Source organism: Electrophorus electricus, chromosome 14 (genome assembly GCF_041902795.1).
Source record: "Electrophorus electricus isolate QZ-2024a chromosome 14, ASM4190279v1, whole genome shotgun sequence".
NCBI classification, from domain to species: Eukaryota; Metazoa; Chordata; class Actinopteri; order Gymnotiformes; family Gymnotidae; genus Electrophorus; species Electrophorus electricus.
Window position 1 is genome coordinate 19,946,580 of NC_137510.1, and position 20,616 is coordinate 19,967,195.

At 37.2% G+C, this 20,616-nt stretch overlaps 2 protein-coding genes across 11 annotated transcripts; one reads left to right on the forward strand and one right to left on the reverse strand.

Annotated features, from left to right (window-relative positions):
* The first annotated feature begins 34 nt into the window (after window positions 1-34).
* On the forward strand, window positions 35-6,207 carry si:dkey-260g12.1 (uncharacterized). Of its 7 annotated transcripts, none has more exons than XM_027006735.3 (9): window positions 35-610; window positions 1,220-1,282; window positions 1,710-1,746; window positions 2,489-2,599; window positions 3,321-3,509; window positions 3,694-3,801; window positions 3,958-3,989; window positions 4,452-4,608; window positions 5,027-6,207. In XM_027006735.3, exons 2-9 carry the CDS (start codon window positions 1,220-1,222, stop codon window positions 5,272-5,274), a joined length of 945 nt encoding a protein of 314 aa, XP_026862536.2. In that variant the 5' UTR covers window positions 35-610; the 3' UTR covers window positions 5,275-6,207. The 7 variants fall into 7 exon arrangements, with proteins under 7 accessions (XP_026862536.2, XP_026862539.2, XP_026862538.2 ...); XM_027006738.3 differs by having other exon boundaries at window positions 1,713-1,746; XM_027006737.3 differs by having other exon boundaries at window positions 35-165.
* Window positions 6,208-6,925: 718 nt separating this feature from the next.
* On the reverse strand, window positions 6,926-20,293 carry cd27 (CD27 molecule). 4 transcript variants are annotated; one of them, XM_035530996.2, is made up of 6 exons: window positions 19,693-20,293; window positions 15,958-16,093; window positions 15,216-15,344; window positions 9,714-9,878; window positions 9,300-9,340; window positions 6,926-9,201 (listed from the first exon to the last, which is right to left on the reverse strand). In XM_035530996.2, exons 1-6 carry the CDS (start codon window positions 19,708-19,710, stop codon window positions 9,010-9,012), a joined length of 681 nt encoding a protein of 226 aa, XP_035386889.1. In that variant the 5' UTR covers window positions 19,711-20,293; the 3' UTR covers window positions 6,926-9,009. The 4 variants fall into 4 exon arrangements, with proteins under 4 accessions (XP_035386889.1, XP_035386888.1, XP_035386887.1 ...); XM_035530995.2 differs by having other exon boundaries at window positions 9,300-9,343; XM_035530994.2 differs by having other exon boundaries at window positions 9,300-9,416.
* Window positions 20,294-20,616: the final 323 nt, after the last annotated feature.

Consider the following 20,616-nt stretch of genomic DNA (forward strand, 5'->3'; position numbering starts at 1 on the left):
AACACGCACACGCAAGGTACTACTGGAAAAAACAGTATGTGTCTGAGTTCACTGGCTAGATGAGCTAATCTGACCTTTTCTATCTTAGACTGTTGTTCATCTTGAAGTGGAAATACAGCACTAGACTGGAGAGAGTGTGTAACAACCTTGGGGTGTGTCTGAAGGGTGTGTGTTTCTCAAGATCCTCGAATCAGGTTAAGGGCATGTTTGTGTGCATGTGTACTTTTTGTTTCTAAAATGTAGATGTGTATGCATGTGCTTTTCTTGGCTATGTAGATAATTTACACTTCACACTATTTTACACACAACCAAATGGCCCATTAAACTATCCTGTGATTTCCTAGTTCAGACAAGTAGCAACTAGCAGAGTAGCTGTAGGAAGTAATGACGTAGCCAAGATTTCTCTGTGGCAGATCCAGCAGCTGAAGCGCTTACAAATGGTGAGAACAAGAAAGAGAGAAAGAATGAGAGAGTGGAGGGAGGAGAATGACAGGAAGAAAGAGCAGGTGAGGAAAGTGACGCAGAGGTGAATGTGGTGCTGAGAGGGTGCAAGACTCAAAGAACAGGAAAAACAATAGCTGAAGGAGCTTTGGATTGCCCTGTTTATAAGGTAATAAATCTATTCATTGGTGTTTATATTGTTTTTGCTTTTTTCTAACTGATTTATTTTTTGTTTTTAGTTCAAACAGCAGATTCAAACGCGAAACATTTTTGTAGGACCCAGATTACTCTTGGAATAATTTAGAAAGACATTCAGCTGTATTGTACATTCAGCTGTATTGCTAAGTCAGCAACCTATACACAGTATAATGTCCTTTACTTTCTTTAGCAAAAACATTTGAAGATGCAACTAATGACCATCAAACTAAAGTAATTAAGTAATCTTAGATTGCATTTATTCATTAGTATCTGACATTCTGCTTTTGTTTTTGTCTCACAGTACTGATTTATCAATGTAATGGTTTGGTTAGATAAAGGCTTTTATTTTTATAAATTCAGCATCAGTTCTTTTTCTGTTTGTGTTTTTCTGTGCTATGTTGTCTTTTACTAGTAGAGTTTTTGCATTCAAACATTGCAAACATGGCTATGTTGTTCTGTTTTGTGTGGCCAGTGACCATATGCAGACACTGGTGGAGCATTCTTTAGACTGACAGAAAACTGGACTTTAGACAATGTGAAAATGTCAGCAAGTTCATGCATGTAACAATTTTGATCGTAGATGTCACTGAAGACCTGTGTCATGGTAATACTGATGGGTGGTTTGATCTCCGGTCTACCTCTGGTGATTGTTTATTGTTATTATTTTCCTCAGTATTATTCCCAGTGTTTTCAGTATTTCTCAGAAATGTTCAACCTCTGGATGTCTTTTAAGAAGATATAAAATGAACTGCCTAAACTTAGAATTTGGGCATATAAAAAGCTTCTGTTGCACAGAATTGACTTATCTTCTCACATATTCTAAGATGTCTGATATTTATTATAATTTAAATGCTGGCTAAAATGTATTTCACTTTATATACTGCTCAGCTGCTTTTGCAAATTAAAGGAACAACCTTGTGGTTGTTACTGTTTATTATGATTACATCTTAAAGCATTGAAATGAATGTCTCATACATGAATACCACATACAAAGATGCAAGCTAATTCTGCCAAAACAGATTAACTCACTGAACTAACTGTGGCACTTGTGTGTTCTCCATTGTGCTAAGGAGAAAGGGGACAATGAATGCAAGCAATGCCCACCAGGTGAGAGGAACTCTGCGGCAATGCTTTTCTCTCACTGTCTGTGCCTTTACTGATTGCTTTGTCTATGCCACTCTTCCATAGGCATAGTGGTATTATTACAGGAATAATATGTGGTTTTGACTTCAAGAATTTATGAGAAGTGTACATCAAGAATATCTACCTTTCTCTCTTTTTCTGTCTTTCTTTCTTTTCTCTTTGGCTCTTCCTTCCTTTCTCTCTTTCTCTCTCTCATCTGTCTCTCTGATGGGAAATATTATGCCTTGACACAGAAACCTAAACCACTTCCTTCTGTAGAATACCACTTGCTCTGCAACGGTCTACGTGTAACGTCCTGTTTTGCTCTTTTCTTCTTGTCAGAGTCCAAAATCAGCATAAACGTGCACAGCTTGTCTCTCTCACACACACACACACACACACACACACACACACACACACACACACACACACACACACACACACACACACACACACAGCCAAACTCACTCACTCACTCCTAAGACCCACATGTCCCCACACATGGCTTTTGAGTGCATGTTTTATTCTGTGTCTAATTTGGGTACCATCATGTACTAACACAGATGGACATGTTTAATAATACCAGCTGAACTAACAACTGTTTGTTTATACTATCATAACTAAGCAGCAGTAATTGCTCATGTAAAGTGTGTGTTCATATGCATGAGTGTACCTATGCTATACTTCTGAAAACATTTTAATTTTGTCCCTCACCCCAACCCTCCAGGAAAATATATGTTACGTTGCAATGAGTGTTCTGAGTGTCCTGAGGATTCCTTCACTAGCAAAAATAACAGAGAGCGCTCGTGCCATTCCTGTTTCAGGGACTGCAGGCCAGGTACCACACTGAACCTCAACTCTTTATAAATGCCATGATGCAAAACAGTAAGAGATGCCAATGCCCCTTACCTAAAAGGAATGAATTTGTGACGTTTATGTAAACATTCGAAAACGCTGCAGCACACACAACTGCAATATTGGTGTCACTTTATTTTGAGTGATCTTTTTATCTTAAACACTTAACATACTCTGTTACATATCAATGATGTAGCAGTAGTGATGCATCTGAATGCATTCAGTAGAATAATCAAAGGACTTTAATTAACTCTGTAAATAAGATTTATCACATAATGTTTATCCAATGAATTAAGTTATTTTTCACTTTTGTTTTTGGTGTAGATGTTAACCTTAGAAGTCACTGAATATCCTCTTGGCATACTCAACAAGATGTTATAGACATGCTGTTGACAGCATTCTGTAACTGGATTTTTGTTAGGGTTAGGGTCAGGATTAGGTCTTGGGTGGAGATTAGGATTAGATTTTGAATTGAGGTTAATGTTTTAGTTGGGTTGTTTTGTGGTCTGATCACTGGTGTCTGACCCTTGATTTGTTCTACTTGTGAGTAAATCTGAATGAGATTTGTATTCAAACTCTCTTCTCTCTCACCACTAATGACTAGACACTGTTGAGAGTTTATTAATTATCTATTAAGGACCACTCAAATTGTGTTAACTGCAATATTTGTACTTTGTGTGCATGTGTTTCGTTGTGTTTGCTAGAGTTGAACAGGAAGGTGGTGACGGCATGCACCAATGTATCTGATGTGGTTTGTGACTGTATGACTGGGTTTGTCTGCCATGGTAAAAGCCATTACTCAGGCCAGTGCCTCAAGTGTGAGCCGAAGACCAACTCCACGACTCACCCTCCCTCTCACCCTCCCAGCACATCTGCCATACCAAAGCCTCACGGTCAGAACACTACACATATAACTTTCCTTTGAAAACTATATGCTTTCTTGGATTTATAGGACTGAAATAGTATTGCACACACAGGAAAAAAAAACAGTTAGGTGATTTAAAGAATGTTATTAGTTACAGAAATGTTTTAACATGTGATCTCACACCCGCTGTCTCTCTCTGTATTTTATAACAGGTATGTCTGTGTTGTGGGTTATAGCTGTAGTGCTGTTGAGTACTTTGCTCACCATCACCATCACATTTCTTTTCTGCAGACGTAGAAAAAAAGAGTGCCTCAAGCAATGTATGTATACCCAAACACACACACATTTTCTTTTGAGTGATAATAGATCACTATCTGTGATAATAGATCACTATCTGTGATAATAGATCACTATCTGTGATAATAGATTGACTATATAGTTTCACTAATTCCTTTTTTTCCCCCTTAATGCCATAGTGGTAAAACGATGCTCTCTTGGTAATCCAAAGGTAAGAATGTAGAATTACTTCATAGATATATGTGTAAAGAAACAGCTCCATGCAATCAACTGACCTGAAAATATCTATATAGCTGGTTAAAAGGAGTAACCAGACATAATGTTTCTTGGTACATGCTGTTTATCCACAAACCTCCACCTTGCTAAAGAGATAGCAACCCCTGAAAAATTCTCATCATTGACATTTCATAAACAAAGAATCATCCTTCATAAATATACATTTATGATCACACTTGTCAGCTCCTTGAATATCTTATAAATATTATAAATATTATTACAAAGGACTGTGTTTAAGTGTCCAGCAACCATTAACTAGTATACCACTTAGTTATTTGCACAAATTTTACATTTGGGGATTATATATATTAAAATAGACAATGGCACAGGCATTACATTTTACACTAGATCTTCATCACAATACATCCGTAAGTGACATTCCCATGATTCCCTACAGGAGGACCACAATACTACATCTTCTGAAATCAACAAGACAATCAAAGAGATCCATACACAGGAAATGAATTCACCTACATTCAACAGCAGCAGATCAGACTGCCCCACTCATCATATATCAAGCACAGAGCAGCCTCTACCTCCTGCTGGAAATCTAGGTATGTCACTACCAACTGCAGCACCATCTCGGACAGAAAAACAGACATACCACATTTTTGCACTAACTCACCTTCAAACAACTGAACCAAGCCTTTAAGAATTTTCAGCATTCTTAATCTAGCATTCTTTCAGCAGTCTTACCCAGCACTTACATATTTATCAGTATGACAGTGTTTGTGCTCTCTGGAAACAACCCATGCAGATTTAATGGGAGTCAGGATAGAGCAAAAATATGGGCCATATCATGGGCACTAAGAGCTGGGTTGAAAAGCATTGTTTTGTACAATTATTAGTTACTGCTATCTTTTTTCCACAGATAGTTGAATTCCACACGTTTGTATGCTTTATCTGTTACTATTTTAATGGGGAAAAACATATGATGCTGGGACATTAAGCCTATTTTCACTCCACCCCCAGGTCCTCTCCACATCTACGGTGCGGGCACTGTGTTTGTCAGTTTGCTCAATCAGTTTGGGCAGAATGGAGGTGATAAGGAAGAGGATGACCTGGGGCAGCAGGCTTTAGACCTGAGCGAGATGCACTGTCCTACCTCTCCTCCACTCCCCCTTTCCAAGGAGGAGAGGAGTATGGATGGAGACTATGTTTCCTTCCCCTCTCAAGAGCAAGGCAAAGAGTGTCACGTGTCCAAAGAAGAGGGTCTGTAATAGACTGAAACCCTAGTTCTTTCACTGTGGGATCACGGCTACTGGCGCTTTCATGCTTTGCAAGTACGGCGCAGGCCCCACATTTTGGTTTCCTGCCCCATACTCTTGTGCCTGGCCGGGAAGTGAAGACACCTACGCAAAGATTGTTTTGCACTCATAATGTCAGCCTGCTGCATGGCTGGCATGAACGTTTACACCTCGATTATGTCAATGCGCACCATGAATCAGTAACTGTTCAGTAATCAGTAACGGTGAGGTATAACTGAGGAACAATCAAATGTAATAGTTTTAATGAAGAAAAATCAGTCTGGTATAACCAGGCCTTTAGAGGCTGCATTGTCATTCAGCCTCCATGGCAACTCTACCTTTAAAGAATCTGAAGTCCCATGCTACCATGCCCCCTATTCCACCTGAATTGTAGTCATATGACCCTACAGAACAGAACCCCCATGCATGCTTAGAGATGCTCTTTGATGCAGTGCATGCAATGACACAGTAAATTCCGCTGAGGTCCACTGTAACTCGTTAGATGTTTTTTATAAGTCTGTCTTTGGTCTTTAGCTCTACATATATTTGCCAATACATTTTTTGCACAACAAATATTACGTTTTAATATCTTTCTCCCTTTATTATCCAAGTATTATTTCATGAAAGACTATCATATAAGGTGTAATTTAATTTCCTATCTTATTTGTAAATTGTCTAGTCTATATATTCATGAGTCCAACAAATGTATATGTATTTAATTAATGACACTTTATTTTCAATAATAAAAGTTATAAGAAAACTTTACGTCATAGGAAATAATAAAAATCAAATATATTTCACAAAGAAATTAATACAGATGTACAAAATTCATAAACAATAGATTTGAAAATTGAGAATTATTTTAAAAACATTAACTATTTACACACATTTACACTGTACTGACATGAGATTCTCTGGAAACCTTGCACACATTGTGTTGTGGATTTGATTTTGAATGAATGTGGTAAAATGACAATCAGTTAACATTTACTCACCCAAAGTGAAAATGTTTTTATATATTGGTTCAAAAATTAATTAAAAATCTAAAACTGAAATCTCTTATTCTCAAAAGTATTCAGACCATTTGGGGTAGTATTGCAAATTGTTGTCAGGTGCATCCTGCATTTAGAATTCAGCTGGAGTTCAGCTGTTACTGTTTGAATTGATAAATAATTTGGAAAGGCACACAGCTTGGATTTACAATCCATTGGCAGGACAAAAACCAAGTCACGGATTCCAAGAAACTGCTGTTGGATCAAATTGTGGCAAGGATATAAAATAACATCTCAGCCTTTAAGGCTTTGTTCCCAGGGCTACTCCACTGTGGCCTCAATACATTTTAAATGGAAAAAGCTTAGCACAAACTTGAACCATCATAGAGTTGGCTGTCTGGCCAAACTGGTAATTTAAGTAAGAAAGGACTTGGTCAGGGATGCAAGAAATAACCCAATGATTTCACTCTAAAAGAGCTCCAAAAGTCCTGGATGGACAATTATCACTGTAGTACACCATACATGGGCCATTGTTGAGTAAATTAAGACAGCTTAGAGTTTGCAAAACACCATGTAAAGGAGCATGGGGAAAAGATGATCTGGTCTAATAAGATGAAAATTGAACTCTTAGCAGAATAGTAAGCACTAGTCTAGAAAAACAAAACAAAACAGGCACTGCACATAACCTTGCTAATACCATCCTAAGAGTAGAACATGGTGGGAGCATCATGCTATGGGAGTGCTTCTTAGCAGCAGGGACAGGGAGACTGGTAACAAATGAGTGGGAGACTGAGTAGAGGCAAATACAGGAACATTCTTGAAGAAACCCCATCCAGAGGCAAATGTTGGAGATTGTTTATAAATCTTTATTATAAATGAAATAAATATGGAAATGTGTAAATATTTGTGAATTTCCTAAGGAAGTCATAAGTGATGCCTTTGCCTCATGTTTTACCTGTTGAGCAATTGGATGCACTGACCTGTAAACAATCTACTGCAAAGACTACAAGACTCCTTTGGTGTTCACTTATCATCTTACCAATAAAACAGTGGCTAATATTATTCTTTAACACTTCAGAATCCTCCTTGATGATGATGAGAGCATCCTATTTCAAAGATCTCCACTAATTTCCTACAGACAATTATGATTAGTCTATTATTAATATAGCCAATAAAATAACCATCCTCATGCAGCACTGCAGGAGTTGTCTGCTGTGTGCATTTGAATGCTAATGGGCATTACGTTAATGGGATATCTTTTTACACTGCCTGTTGTTGCTATGGTAGCAATGAACTTAGGAAACTTGAGGAGCAAGAACTCTACACTCTTGGAACTCTGTAAAATAAATGTTATGATTTTAACATGTTAATTTACTAACAAGCTGGTTTCACCCCCTGTAGCTTCAGAAGGTCTTTGCTTGCACAACGGATAAAGGCACTCTGACTGTCTCTTTGGAAAGTGTGTGTATTACACTTCAGTTTTAGTAACTCTACATAAATATAAATGTATCATGTGCACTATAGCCTGTGATGTACATGTACAATTGTTACATTATTTTGACGGAATTTTGAACATGTACTGAATATGAATACTAGATCAAATATTTCAAATTTTACAAATATTTCATGCATAGCACAAAATGTGATTTTCCTGTCAAATATTCCTTACACTCAACATCAAATCCTAAATAAAAAGGATTTAAAATAGTATCACATCAAAGTGGAAGAAATGACTTTAGAACATCTGTGATTCTTGACTAACTGGCCACTAGCATGCTAATGAAGACAACATATTTATTGCAGTACTGGGAGATGGATTCTAGCATAATGAGGTCAAAGCCCACTGCTAACAAGGGACATTTACCTGACACTTTTATCTAAAGCAACTTACAATTATGATTGAGTACAACTTGAGCAATTGAGGGTTAAGGGCCTTGCTCAGGGGCCCAACGGTAGCAGCTTGGTAGTGGTTGAACCAGCAACTTCTCAATTACAAGTCAAGTACCTTAACCACTAAGCTACCACTACCTTGTGCCCCGGGCAGAGGCCTTAAAAACAGTAATGTATCCAAATTTGGCATTGTCCTATCCCATTGTTTTTTATTGTATTTTGTATACTTTAAATTATACTACAGTAGTTAGCAAATATTTAAAATTGTGAAATTTACCAACTGAAAAATCAAATATTACAAAATTTTAAAGGTGAATTTACATCCTTTACATAATAACATGTAGATTTGGTAGGCATCAGAAAGAAAACATCCATGCAAAGGATACAGTTTAAATATCAGCATCACCTACCAAAAAATGGAATGGAAGGGGAAAGAAAGCACAAAAAAAGTCCTTCAGGTGTAATTACTGAAAATCCACTCAAGAAACGTTGTTCATGTAATTCAGACTGTATTAAAGTACTCATCCTGAAGATGTCACATTTGGTAAAACCAAATAATTAAATAGACAAATAAGGGCAGCTGTTACTTTTTCAAAAACTATTAAAATTGAAATTAACTATTTTTCATCATGACCTGTTTCAAGTTGTTTCATTATTACTCCAAGCAGTTGGCCTTGAAAGCCCATCCAGTGAATATAACTGTATGTGTGCGTATGCAATCAAATTCAGTGAATCAAGAAACAACTGCATCGTCTCTTCAGCCTCACAGTCTCAGTGCAGACTCAGCGTGTCTCTCTCTGCGCTTCAGGTTCTATATGAGACTGTCTTACAGTCCATACTCAATCCACACTTTCATGTGTAATCTCCTGCCTTCCTCTCTCCTCACTCTTCCATCTCTCTTAGACCTCTTCCTGCCAATGTGTCTTTCCACACGCCTCCTGGACCGGCATCGGCACTTCCTCCTCTTCTGTGCACTGGCTCGACACGGTTGAACTATTCTTGCGAGCCCAAAAGCAATCTATGGGGCAACCAGGCAAACCAGGTATTATAGCATTGCTTAATACTGACAGTTATAAATGGATTATCTCATTTAAACTGAAATTGGGTGTCACTGACCAGTTGATGTCGGCATGATCCATCCACATGCAGATGTGTGTCTGCTGATGAGAATGAAACAGGTAAGCAGAATGCACATACACGCACAACACAGACTCAGAGAGATCCACACACTGTCTGTGAGAGGTTGATCGAGAATGAGTGGGAGAAAAGGGAGAAAAAGAGAACGAATAAGTCAAAATTGCATACTTCTAGTTCTGTGTGTATGTATGTGTATGTGTATATGTGTGTGTTTAAGGGTACGTTTATCTGAAGTGGACATAAACTGTGGAAAGTAGTAAGATGTAATGCAATGAAAAACTAAGATGTAATGTAACCTACATTTTGATGGTTTTAATTTTGCACGTGTTTAGGTGTCACTGTGAGTAAGAATATTTTGTGTGCACATGTGTATTCACTTTTGTGGATGCTTACCTCTGGTGGGTGATGGTATTTGTTGCTGTGTAGTTTTGGTAGTAGTGCTTGGTGTTGCTAGCGTGGTCAAGATTTTCTTGCACTCCATACCGTCAAGTTCATATCCACTCTCACAGCCACATTTTGCATCACCTTTTTTAGTGCAATTCTCCTTATATACCATATCTACAACCACAAAAGGGAATTTAATGGAATATTAAAAATAAAAAATGGGCATCCCCCATCTGGAGACATCTTGAGAGGGTATCATGGTCAAAACATCTTAAGATGTGTGTCTATTGACATGCGTTAAAGGCATGCTTTCATGTCTTCATGTCATGTAGTTTAAAAAATCAGTGGCTACATCTTTAAATCGCAAAAATTTAAAAGTCAAAAAGTGATAATCTATACAAGATGTTATCTTTAAATCAAACACAGTGCATTAAATATAATTTAATTTATAATTTATATAACTCATAACATGTCTAGCCTATTATGTAGATGACTGCATCTGTTTTTGTTTTGTGATTTGTGGCACTGTGTTTACTTAATAACCATATGTGATAGAAAAATTCTAAAAACAGATTTGAAATCAGAGATAAAAAATACTTTAGAGTCTACCTAATATGGTTGGGAACAAAAAATTAGAATTTTCTTGCCAAATGCAATTTATGTTCTTAGGGTTTACATGTGTGATGCTACAGTGGTAAATGAGCTACTGTAAGGCTAATTTCTTTGCTGTGTCTTAAACTAAATGCCTGTGTAGTTGCCAACTGCTTTTGTCCTCTTTGGTCTGCTTTGTGCTCTCATCCTTGAGTATCCAAGGGAATGGAGGTGTACACAAGGCTATGTAAAAGATTTGCATGGGCCCTGACAAGGTCTTCTCAAATCAGCATTTCTGAGGACAAAACACCTACAGGCTTAGACTCTGAATCCCACATAATGTACAAACAAAATAACAAATTTAGATTGATATGTTTTTGAACAATCCATGACTTGATTGTTTATAATTGCTAACTGATCACAATGTTTCTCTTTGGTTAAAATGAAAACTATGACATTCAGCATTTTAGCACTGTTTGTAGCCACTGGGTAGTTCAGATTATACATTATTAGATGTTTTTATTAGGATTTTTTAATAATTCAACATCAAGTCTCCATTTCTTCTTAAAATTCTTGTGAAGTAAAACTTAGCCCTCCTTACAGTAAACAATCTTGTGTGTCTATCAGGATAACAAAGGCAACGATGTCTTGATGTAACAAGTGTAGTCTCAAATAGCATAGGGTGGTACATACAAATACTGTATGTACTTTCATGTTAATCTTAATTTGAGTGATAAGATACAATATACTTAAACAATGACCTCATTTAAGCTTATGTGTTAAATAAATCAAACAGTATAACTGAATACTGGACAACTAATGTAATTATAATGGCTGTATTTTCTGCACATTGGCTAATAGTGCTCTCATATGAAGCCAGCATAGTTATAGTGCACATTTGCTCACAATAAAAAAGCAACTCATTCTAATGTAGTGTGGACATAATTTTTCTTGGCTGGGCTGTTAGGCATGGTGGCTATCCTAGACATATGTACATCTGCCCTTAATGTCTGCATGAGGTGATCTGATGCAACCATCCACTCTGTGGCGTATCTTGTTGACATGTCTGATGGACATCAGTGGCCAAATTAGCAGTGATCCACCATCATGACAACTGCATTGTCTTTCACACCAGATGTCGGATTGCCACTTTTGTCTGGTCTGTAGCTTGGGAAAATAGTTGTGGATCAAACTGGATCAGAACTGATTTGATAGGTCCTGTAATTGCCTCCAGCTTCTGTGACTCAACAACTTGGTTACGGGGTACACCATTTGTAGTACCCCATGAGCAGGCTGTTCAGCATCATTGTATCAAAGTCTGCAATAAGATGAGTCATAACCCAAAGGCTGTGAATTCAGGAAAGCCTCCACATTGAGGAGAACTGATAGAAGGATCTTATCAGGTACTGGTTGTGCACTCACAGTGGTGTAGAGTGCAGATTTAAGCATACATCTCTCTCTCCCATAGTCCACTAAAGTGTGGGGCAGCTAGAGAGTTGAGGTGAAACATGAGTGTATGGTGGGCAAGCTGCTGCTGCAGGTCAACTGCAAGGGCCACAAAGGCTTCTCTCCACTGGGTGACAGGGTGGGGGCATCTGAAGACTGTTCAGTTCCATGGAGAACAGTCACAGTATGTCCACTTCGATAATTTCTGGTCCTTTAATTCTGCTTGTCCTTAGCTTCTCTCACTGATGTCTGCCTGTTATCAGTGAGACAGTCTGATATCTGGTCCAAACTTGACAGAATATGTGATGGCAGAACTCAAATCTATGTTCTGGAAGGACTGTGTTCAGCAGCCAAGTGCCATGTGACCTAAATTTCAACTCAGTATCTCCTTCAGGTCTCAAGGTCTTTTGTAAGTTGATGTGGCAGTTCAAAATTTTAATGGAAGGCTGCTAAATGCATATGGGGTTGATGAACTTTATATAAGCATCTGCTATCAATTTGGCCTCAAATCTTCCACTAATATTTTAGCCCTTGCATGAAAAACCATACATGTCCATTTACTGTTTTTCCACATTCTTCAAAATAAAAACAATAATATAAAACATAATTGCAAGTTTTATTTTTAAATGCCCACATGAAGGAAGTAAGATAAGTCCAAATTGTAACGGAGCTGCCCGAGTACCAAAGGGCGTGGAGCAGGACTCACAGACTCTCTCGACTTGGACGAACATTTATTACACAAAACGTTACGGTACTCACATATAACATGAACATGAACATGAACACATCATCACTCTACACCAACAATGACCAATAACACAGCATACAATGACAAGAGTTTAAATACACAAAGACTAACACATTACAGGTGTGTGCAGGTGTGGTTACGAACAAAAAAAATCCTCCCACTGCACGAGGCGGGCCAAACCACGTGACTCTCTGAGGCGAGCGTTACGTGACACAAATAAAGCATATTTAGAATTTTAATGTAATTTTGATAGAAAAGTTACAAAATCAAAAACTAAAATACTGATTACACAAAAAGGAGAAATTGCTGATATATGGCTTTTTATTGCAAGGGCTAAAAAATCAGTGTCATTGGAATGATACAATCTCAAGAGCTATTATTGTGATGGGCAAAATTGGCATGTTTAAGGTTATGTTAAACTTATTTTGACATTAAAGACATTAAAGTTCACAGATTGAAAGAGCTAAAAAATACCTATCACCACTTTAAAAGCTACTGGGGAACAAGTTTGCTACACAGTTTTGGTGGGGGCTGGCACCTGGTGTGTAGGAGGCTATGTAAATGTCCTGTTCCATGAAGGCATAGCATTTACATAGTATAATAATAGCTGCTGAGGATCAGTTGTGCTGAATGAGTGTGACTGAGGAATAGAAGCATAAATTGATTATGCCATTTCAGTGGTGGAGGAGGGCTAAAGAGGAAAGTTACTAGAAAATTTGTAACCATGTGGTTGGCTAGTAGTAGCTCAGACCTTAGACCTTACATTCCCCTTTTGAGCTCTTCTTCATGCTCAGATGGAGGATCAGGACATTTCTATGGCTGATTTTCTATTTCGTGCTGTTAAGTCCACTGGCATAGTATAAAAGGGGACTGGGAGTAGATTTAACTGCAGTAGGTGAGGAAGTGGAATGAATAGAGACTGGGCTATTGCATGTACTAATACCTGCTTTCAGGTTTTATGCTACATCAATTAGCTCTTAGAGTGAAGTGCTTTGAGTTGCATTACATGGAAGGCCTGTTTGGACCAAAGAAAGTTGAAACTCTCAATTGGAATCAGTCTGATTTCCTCATGTAAATCAGGACCTGGGAGTTGACTCTTTCGACAGGAAAAGGGTTATTCAAGGAAAACATCACTGCTTTCTCTTATCCTGCAGCATCCCACGACATTAGGGTAAACAAGTGTTGGGATGGATGCTGCCTCACATATATTAGGGCATTCTGCCTCAGCCTCAGTTGTGGGTAGGGCCTTTCCTGTACATTCCTTGCTGTAAAACCCTCATAGTCCACTTCATAATCTTTAACTTATCATCTTTAATACATCTTTAAGTGTTTTCTAAAATAGCATGGGAATGTACATACAAATACAAGGCATTTCAGTGGTAAGATACAACATAGGTAAACAACGAGCTTGGTTCAGCTTATGTATAACATAAATCAAACAGAATAACAATAGTGGACTGCTATTGCAATTAAAATGGATGTCATTTCTGTACATTGGCTAATAATGCCCTTGATGGACTTTACAAAGGCATTACTAAAGTTATATGTTCCTTGTACAAGCAGCATAGCATTTTTTTATTTCTTAGATCATTGCCATCTCAATGGCTCACAGTATGATTAGAGTGCATTTAAATTCAACTACTTAACAGAATACACAAAGACTAGCCATTTTTCATGAACTGTGTGCCCTTTTTATGCTGACTAGAACCTCAGTTCAAAGTTTCTGGTGCCCATGCCAAGTTACTGACCTAAACTCTCTATTGTCTTTTGCCAGATACCTTGATCTCTTTATGCTGTGGGTTGTTGTTGTTGTTTTTTTGTTTTTGTTTTTTGGATGCACTTGTTATATGGTTAATAAGTATAATGACTACACACATGTATCTTGCCTCTCGGTCTGGATTGTTACAAAGCTAAATTGGTTTTCCATCTGGTTGGACAATTGTTCTGAACAAAACATTAATAATTTTCAACATAAAATATACAATAATTAATAGCACTCACACACGTAAGTGAACTCTGATACGTTTCCGTTTATTTGTGGCTCTCTGTTAATCAGTCAGTCATTAGGCTCAGCTTGCCAGAGGATCTTGACAAGACATGCAATGAAAATGTTCCTGTCAGTTTCCTGTGTAGTGCTAAACTGTAATTCACTATTCTTTTGAAATGTGTACTAGTTTAATGAGCTCTTTCATGTTAATCTTTGTCTATGTAACAGTTGATCATAACACTGAATAGACTCAAAAAGGCATTGCAGGCAAATTATTATATTTATCTTAATTACTGTTTACAGTGGGAGCAAATTCTTATATTTTGATATACAAGACAAGTGAAGCAGAACTATCTGAAGCATCTACACTCAAGGTTACATTGAATGCCTGTCAAGTTTTAAAAAACTGCCCGCTTTGATTTTTGAGCAAACTATCCCTACATGGTGGCAGTTAGCATCGTTAATTTCCATACATTGTGAATGGAACCTTTCCCTCTGCTCAGTCTTTTTGTAAGACTATACTCTTCATTCCTTGTTATCTTTATGAGTCATTGTTTTCAGTGTGCGCCTGAGACCCCCATTACTATTGAAAACCCACCAAGGTCTGTGGTATAGGTGATCCCCCCACCATATTTCAGTGTCATTTCTTGATTAACATTTAACCTTTATGACTTCTCATATGCTTAGGTTGACTGATATGAGTAGCAAAATGTCAAAAACACACATGTAAAAGACTTACGTTTCTCAGGGCACTGAGTGCAGCTCTTGCATCGCAATTCATTATTGTAGAAGTCAATATAGGATTCATCTGGACATTGTTTACACATTGTCGTAGAACCTTCATTACATCTATCCGTCATATATTGTCCTAGACACAGACACACACAGGTAATGTAAATATGCTGGATGATTGTAATGGTGATGTCAGAATCTCACTGTGGTGTGAGACATTAGTAATGATGTGTCCATAACAGTATTAGTAATAGTTTGTGACTCATCTGTAAGCAGTTACAGTTATGGTACCAAGTCATAATTTTCAAGAATGACATTTTTTTATTTTGGTGAGTCAAATTTAGTTAATAAGAGATTACCGATATCTTGATCTAAAGTTGTCCTGAAGATTTGTTCTGAAGAGGTGTTCTATTATTTTTTATTCAGTTATTTACTTATTTTTAATTTTTATTTATTTAAAGTCCATATGTTAACTTTAGAAATGCATCATTCATATGCAGGAATGTGTTGCTTTCAGATGTAAAAACACACTGACTATAGAGAATACATTTGCTTTTCCTTTGTAACAGCTTGTTTTCGTTTGTTTATGTCATATTCCACTTTTCTTACCTCTGTTTTCCCAGGTATAAGAATAGAGTAATTACTGTGTTTATTTTTGTATCTGTAATGAAATTCTAATCCTAATCCTAATCTTACATGTATGATGATAGTCATATGATAGTCATATGAGAAAATAAACTTTGGTTTACCGGGTTTGCACTTGTCACAGCACTTGATGGACTTCTCCTTAGGCCATTTGTACTGTCTGTCCTGATCACACTCCAGTGACTGAACAAAGGAGAGGAGGTGTGTCGACAGAAGGAGACCATACCACAAGAACACCATCTGTTGGAACAGATATGAATGTTTGTCCAAATGGCCTTTCCTTCAAAACAAATGTAACACTACACTTCAGCAGCATGATGCACTAGTTTGCAACAGTTATTTTGCCATACCATAACTTACAGAAAAATGGTTGGAAACCCTATATTGAAGAATGGAAGAATGCTGTCAAAGCCTCAGAACTATACATTTGAGTGTATGAATTGGTTTAGGCATTAATGAATGATTGCCACATTTGATGTTCCCTTGGAATAGCAAACTGGTACAAAAATTGTATAATTGTACAAGGATCCCAGAAATTAAACTTTTTTTTTTTTTTTTAAGCCCAGTTGCAGATCATCAGCCCTCCATTTTTGATAACATTAACACCCATCTATTTTCATAAACAAGTGATTAAAAAAAATTGAAGACTGCATTTGTATAACAGGATTACATAACACTGACATAAAGAATTGTGTGGGAAAGGGCTACCATGAATTTAGCATATCAAGTTCAGTCACTGACCCACATGCACAGAAAAAGATATGCTGAAGCCAAAGTTTATGCTGATAGAATAGACATTATTGATTAGAATGGCAGAAACACTTCCTAATTTACTTACCAACCTGAACTAACTAACTGAACCTACTAACCTGAAAATACATTTAGCTCACATTGGTAATACAGTTCTTACAGCATATTGTATGTCCACAGTTACAACCTATCTAACAACTACAGTAAGTCCAATATTGCAACCCCCCAGTCCAGAGTCTTACCATGAGAGAGAAAAAGAGATGTTAGTGAGTCGGACCCCTAGAAGCTTCTGAGTGAATGTTCAAGAAAGTGTCCGTAAATCAGAAAATGTCAAGATGACTCATATAAAAACCCGAACAGCACTAGAAGCTAAGACCACCAAGCTCTGTCAACAGCCTTCAGCCTTCCTCCTCCTTCAGTCTTTCCATTAGCATTTTTGAAGCTTTTAACTTTTATTCCAAAACAATCTCCCCCTTTGCTTTGACTTGCGGGCTCTCTCTCAACTATTTCTGTTATATATATATATATATATATATATATATATATATATGTCTCTCTTAGAAAAGTCTATATAATAGAGGCTTCTTGTAATGAGTAAGAAAAATGATCTCATGCTAGCATTTCAAAGAGCCCACTCATTTCAAGTGTGACTAGCCATCAACTGTAAATTACAGGTCTATTGAGGTTACCTGTGCATGCAACAGTGTCCTCCTAGACATCTGCTCTTTCTACAAAGCATAGTAAACTTTATCAGACACATTTGCTTATAGTTCACAGAACATGGACCACAGAAAAGACCCCTCATGTATGTTTACATTTACCAGACACTCTTATCCAACACAACTTACAATTATGACTGACTACCAATTGAGGGTTAGGGGTCTTGCTTAGAGGCCCAACAGTGGCATCTTGGTAGTGGTGGGGCTTGAACCAGTAACCTTCCGATTACTAGTTCAGTACCTTAACCACTGAGCTGTGAAATGTAAAGTGTTGTCAGATTCACGATATACTTGAATGGCTTCCAGATCACTTATGTATTTTCAAATGTGTTATGAGCTGCAACACCCAGCTTTAAGTATATTTTAAATATGCACCGAGATAATTGCAAGAGACACACCTACTCCATTGTTGTACCTAACAGACTGCCGTACATTCTTTACTGGCTTTTCTGTGTCACCTGGTTTCAGGTATAGGTGTGTTTAGATTTATATTTTAAGCTTTTATATTTATATTTATGTTATGTAGGGTTTTGAATTAGAGGTCCTCCTTTACAAAGCCGATTCTGAAACCACACCCCAGCCATGGCAGTGGGCCATTTATAATAAAGTTCTGTTGTTCTTCTCTGTGCAGTTGTCTTTTATTTCTATGTCTGGGTACACCAGCTTGCAGAGTCAGAAGTGACACTTCTAAGTCCATAAAAAAGGACTGGTTGTCTATAGGTACAGGTGTGGAGAAGGTGTACATAAACTGGCAACTTAGAGTTTGTAGTTTGTATATTTTAAGTATATAACCTCTAACAATGAGTAAAAAAAGTAATTGGTTCTCTGTGCCTTGCTTGCATTAACGATTACCAGTTGACATTTTTTCTTTCACCTATTTTGTTATTTGGTTTTAATTGTCATAAAAGTTGTAGTTTAAACTTTATAATTTTGCTATTACAGGCTATATGTACACTTAAGAATAAAAGAATTAGGAACAAAAAATTAGTACCTTGGTATAATGGTCACATTTGCAATTTAAAAAGGAACACTTGAAAGATAAATGACGCCCCACCAAACTTATCGCCTTTCAGATCACATGGAAAGAGAGTCTTCTCAAGTATAGAAAGACACTTCTTACTGCTCTAACAACCTATCTCTCAACCTTAATACAAAATAACAAAAATAATCCAAAATTCCTATTTACAAGATAGACTTGAAAATTGTTGAGATTAGGGGAACAGCCCTTCCTTGGTTTAAATCTTATTTAGCTTATTGTTATGAGTTTTCAACATAAATGGAGACATTTCAGCATACAACAAGGTTAACTATGGTGTCCCAGAAGGATCTGTTCTAAGGCCCCTGCTTTACTCTTTATATATGCTATCTCTAGGTGATATTATACATAAACACTATGCTAGTTTACACTGCTATGCTAATGATACTTAGTTATATGTCTCAACCAAACCAGAGAACAAATATCATCTTAGTATTATATAGGAATGTGTAAAGGACACTGGATGACACTGGATGTTTCTTTCACTTAATCCTGACAAAATAGAAGTGCTTCTGTTTAGTGCACAGACAGCCAAGATTACGTAATAAACATTGATGGTCTTTAACAGGTAAAGATCTTGGAGTAATTATGGACACCAGTTTCTCATTCAAAGTTCATGTAAATAGTATTTCTAGAGCTGCTGTTCTCCACCTCAGGACCATTACAAAGATTAGGAACATATTATCTTCACAGAAAAGCTTGTCCATGTATATAGCATTTCAAGACTGGACTACTGTAATACCTTACTATTTGGCTGTACTACTAAGTGCCTATGAAAGCTCCCGCTAGTTCAAAATGCAGCAGCCAGAGTTCTTACTAGAACTAGAGAGTTTGATCATATTATTCCTATCTTAGCTCAATTGCACTGGCTACCAGTAAAATTTCTTATTGATTATAAAATACTTCTAATGACCTATAAAGTATTGAACGGTCTTGACCCACAGTACCTTAGTGAACTACTAGTGCATAATGACCTGCCATGTCTGCTTAGATCAATAGGTGCAGTCTTTTTTCTAGTACCAAGAATAAGAAAATCTACTGCAGCGGGCAAAGCCTTTTTTTTATAAACCTCCCTCAATATGGAATAACCTTCCTATAAATGTTGCAGAAAGATACAGTCTCAATATTTAAGGCTAGGTTGAATAGTAAGGCATTTAATTAAATACTTCCCATCTTAGGTAAAGGGTTGTCATTCAAGTTTGTTGACTGAGAGATGATGTTCCAGAGAGCACTCATATCTGTGTTTCCTTCTGGCTTAATCCTTTTAGCTGTGCTGCCATAGCTAGATGTGCCAGAGTCCATCTTTGCACATTATAGTTCCCTAATTTACATACCTTTGTACTTGGCTTCATACTCTTCTCTCTCTCTCTCTTTCTGCTGAAGTACACATAGTCCCGATGTCTTGTTGTTACTGAGCTTCAACTCATCTCATCTGCTATGGCTCCTCCCAGTACCCCCTGATGCTCCCCTTCTGTCCGCCTGCTGTAGACCACCACACCACCACCCCAACCAACTACTTCTCCTCTCCATGAGAACATCTGTCAAGGGCAAGATGGGTGTCAGACACACACTATCAAACCCAGACTAGGACTTAAAACCAGAAGAGACCATCGCTATTTTTTTATTTTTATTTGTATTATTATTCTTTTCTCTTACTACTACTGTGTCTGTTATTGGCCAGAGGAGGATTCCCCCCACCCTTCGAGTCTTGGTTCCTCTCAAGGATTCCTTCTCATGCCCTAGGGAATTTTTCTTGCTACTGTCACCCTTGGCTTGCTAACTGGGGGCTTGGACTCTGATATATGTAAAGCTGCTTTGTGACAACAGCTGTTGTAAAACATGCTATATTAATAAATTTGACTTTGAATTTGACTTTTGACTTTGATTTCAGGTCTGGAACAAATTGACAGAGGCATCCAGGCCATTGGTACCTGATTTTCATTAAATTGAATGCCCTCCAATGAGATGTTCTATACATGATTTATTTATATTATTTGATCTTATTTGTTTTTTTTTAAATATAATATTATGTTCACTACATATAAAAACTAACATTACAGAGCTGTTAATTTCACAACATGTCTGTTAGCTTGTTTGACTTCAAAGCTTTTTCATCTTTAATCATCTTACTTCTTTTTTTTCTCCCCACAACATGGGGGGAAAACAGAATGAAATTCACTCATGGACAGGAAACAGAACATCCAGTAAAGAGTGAGTGACCTAGAGCTGAGTCAAGGTTAGATGAATACAAGATCTGT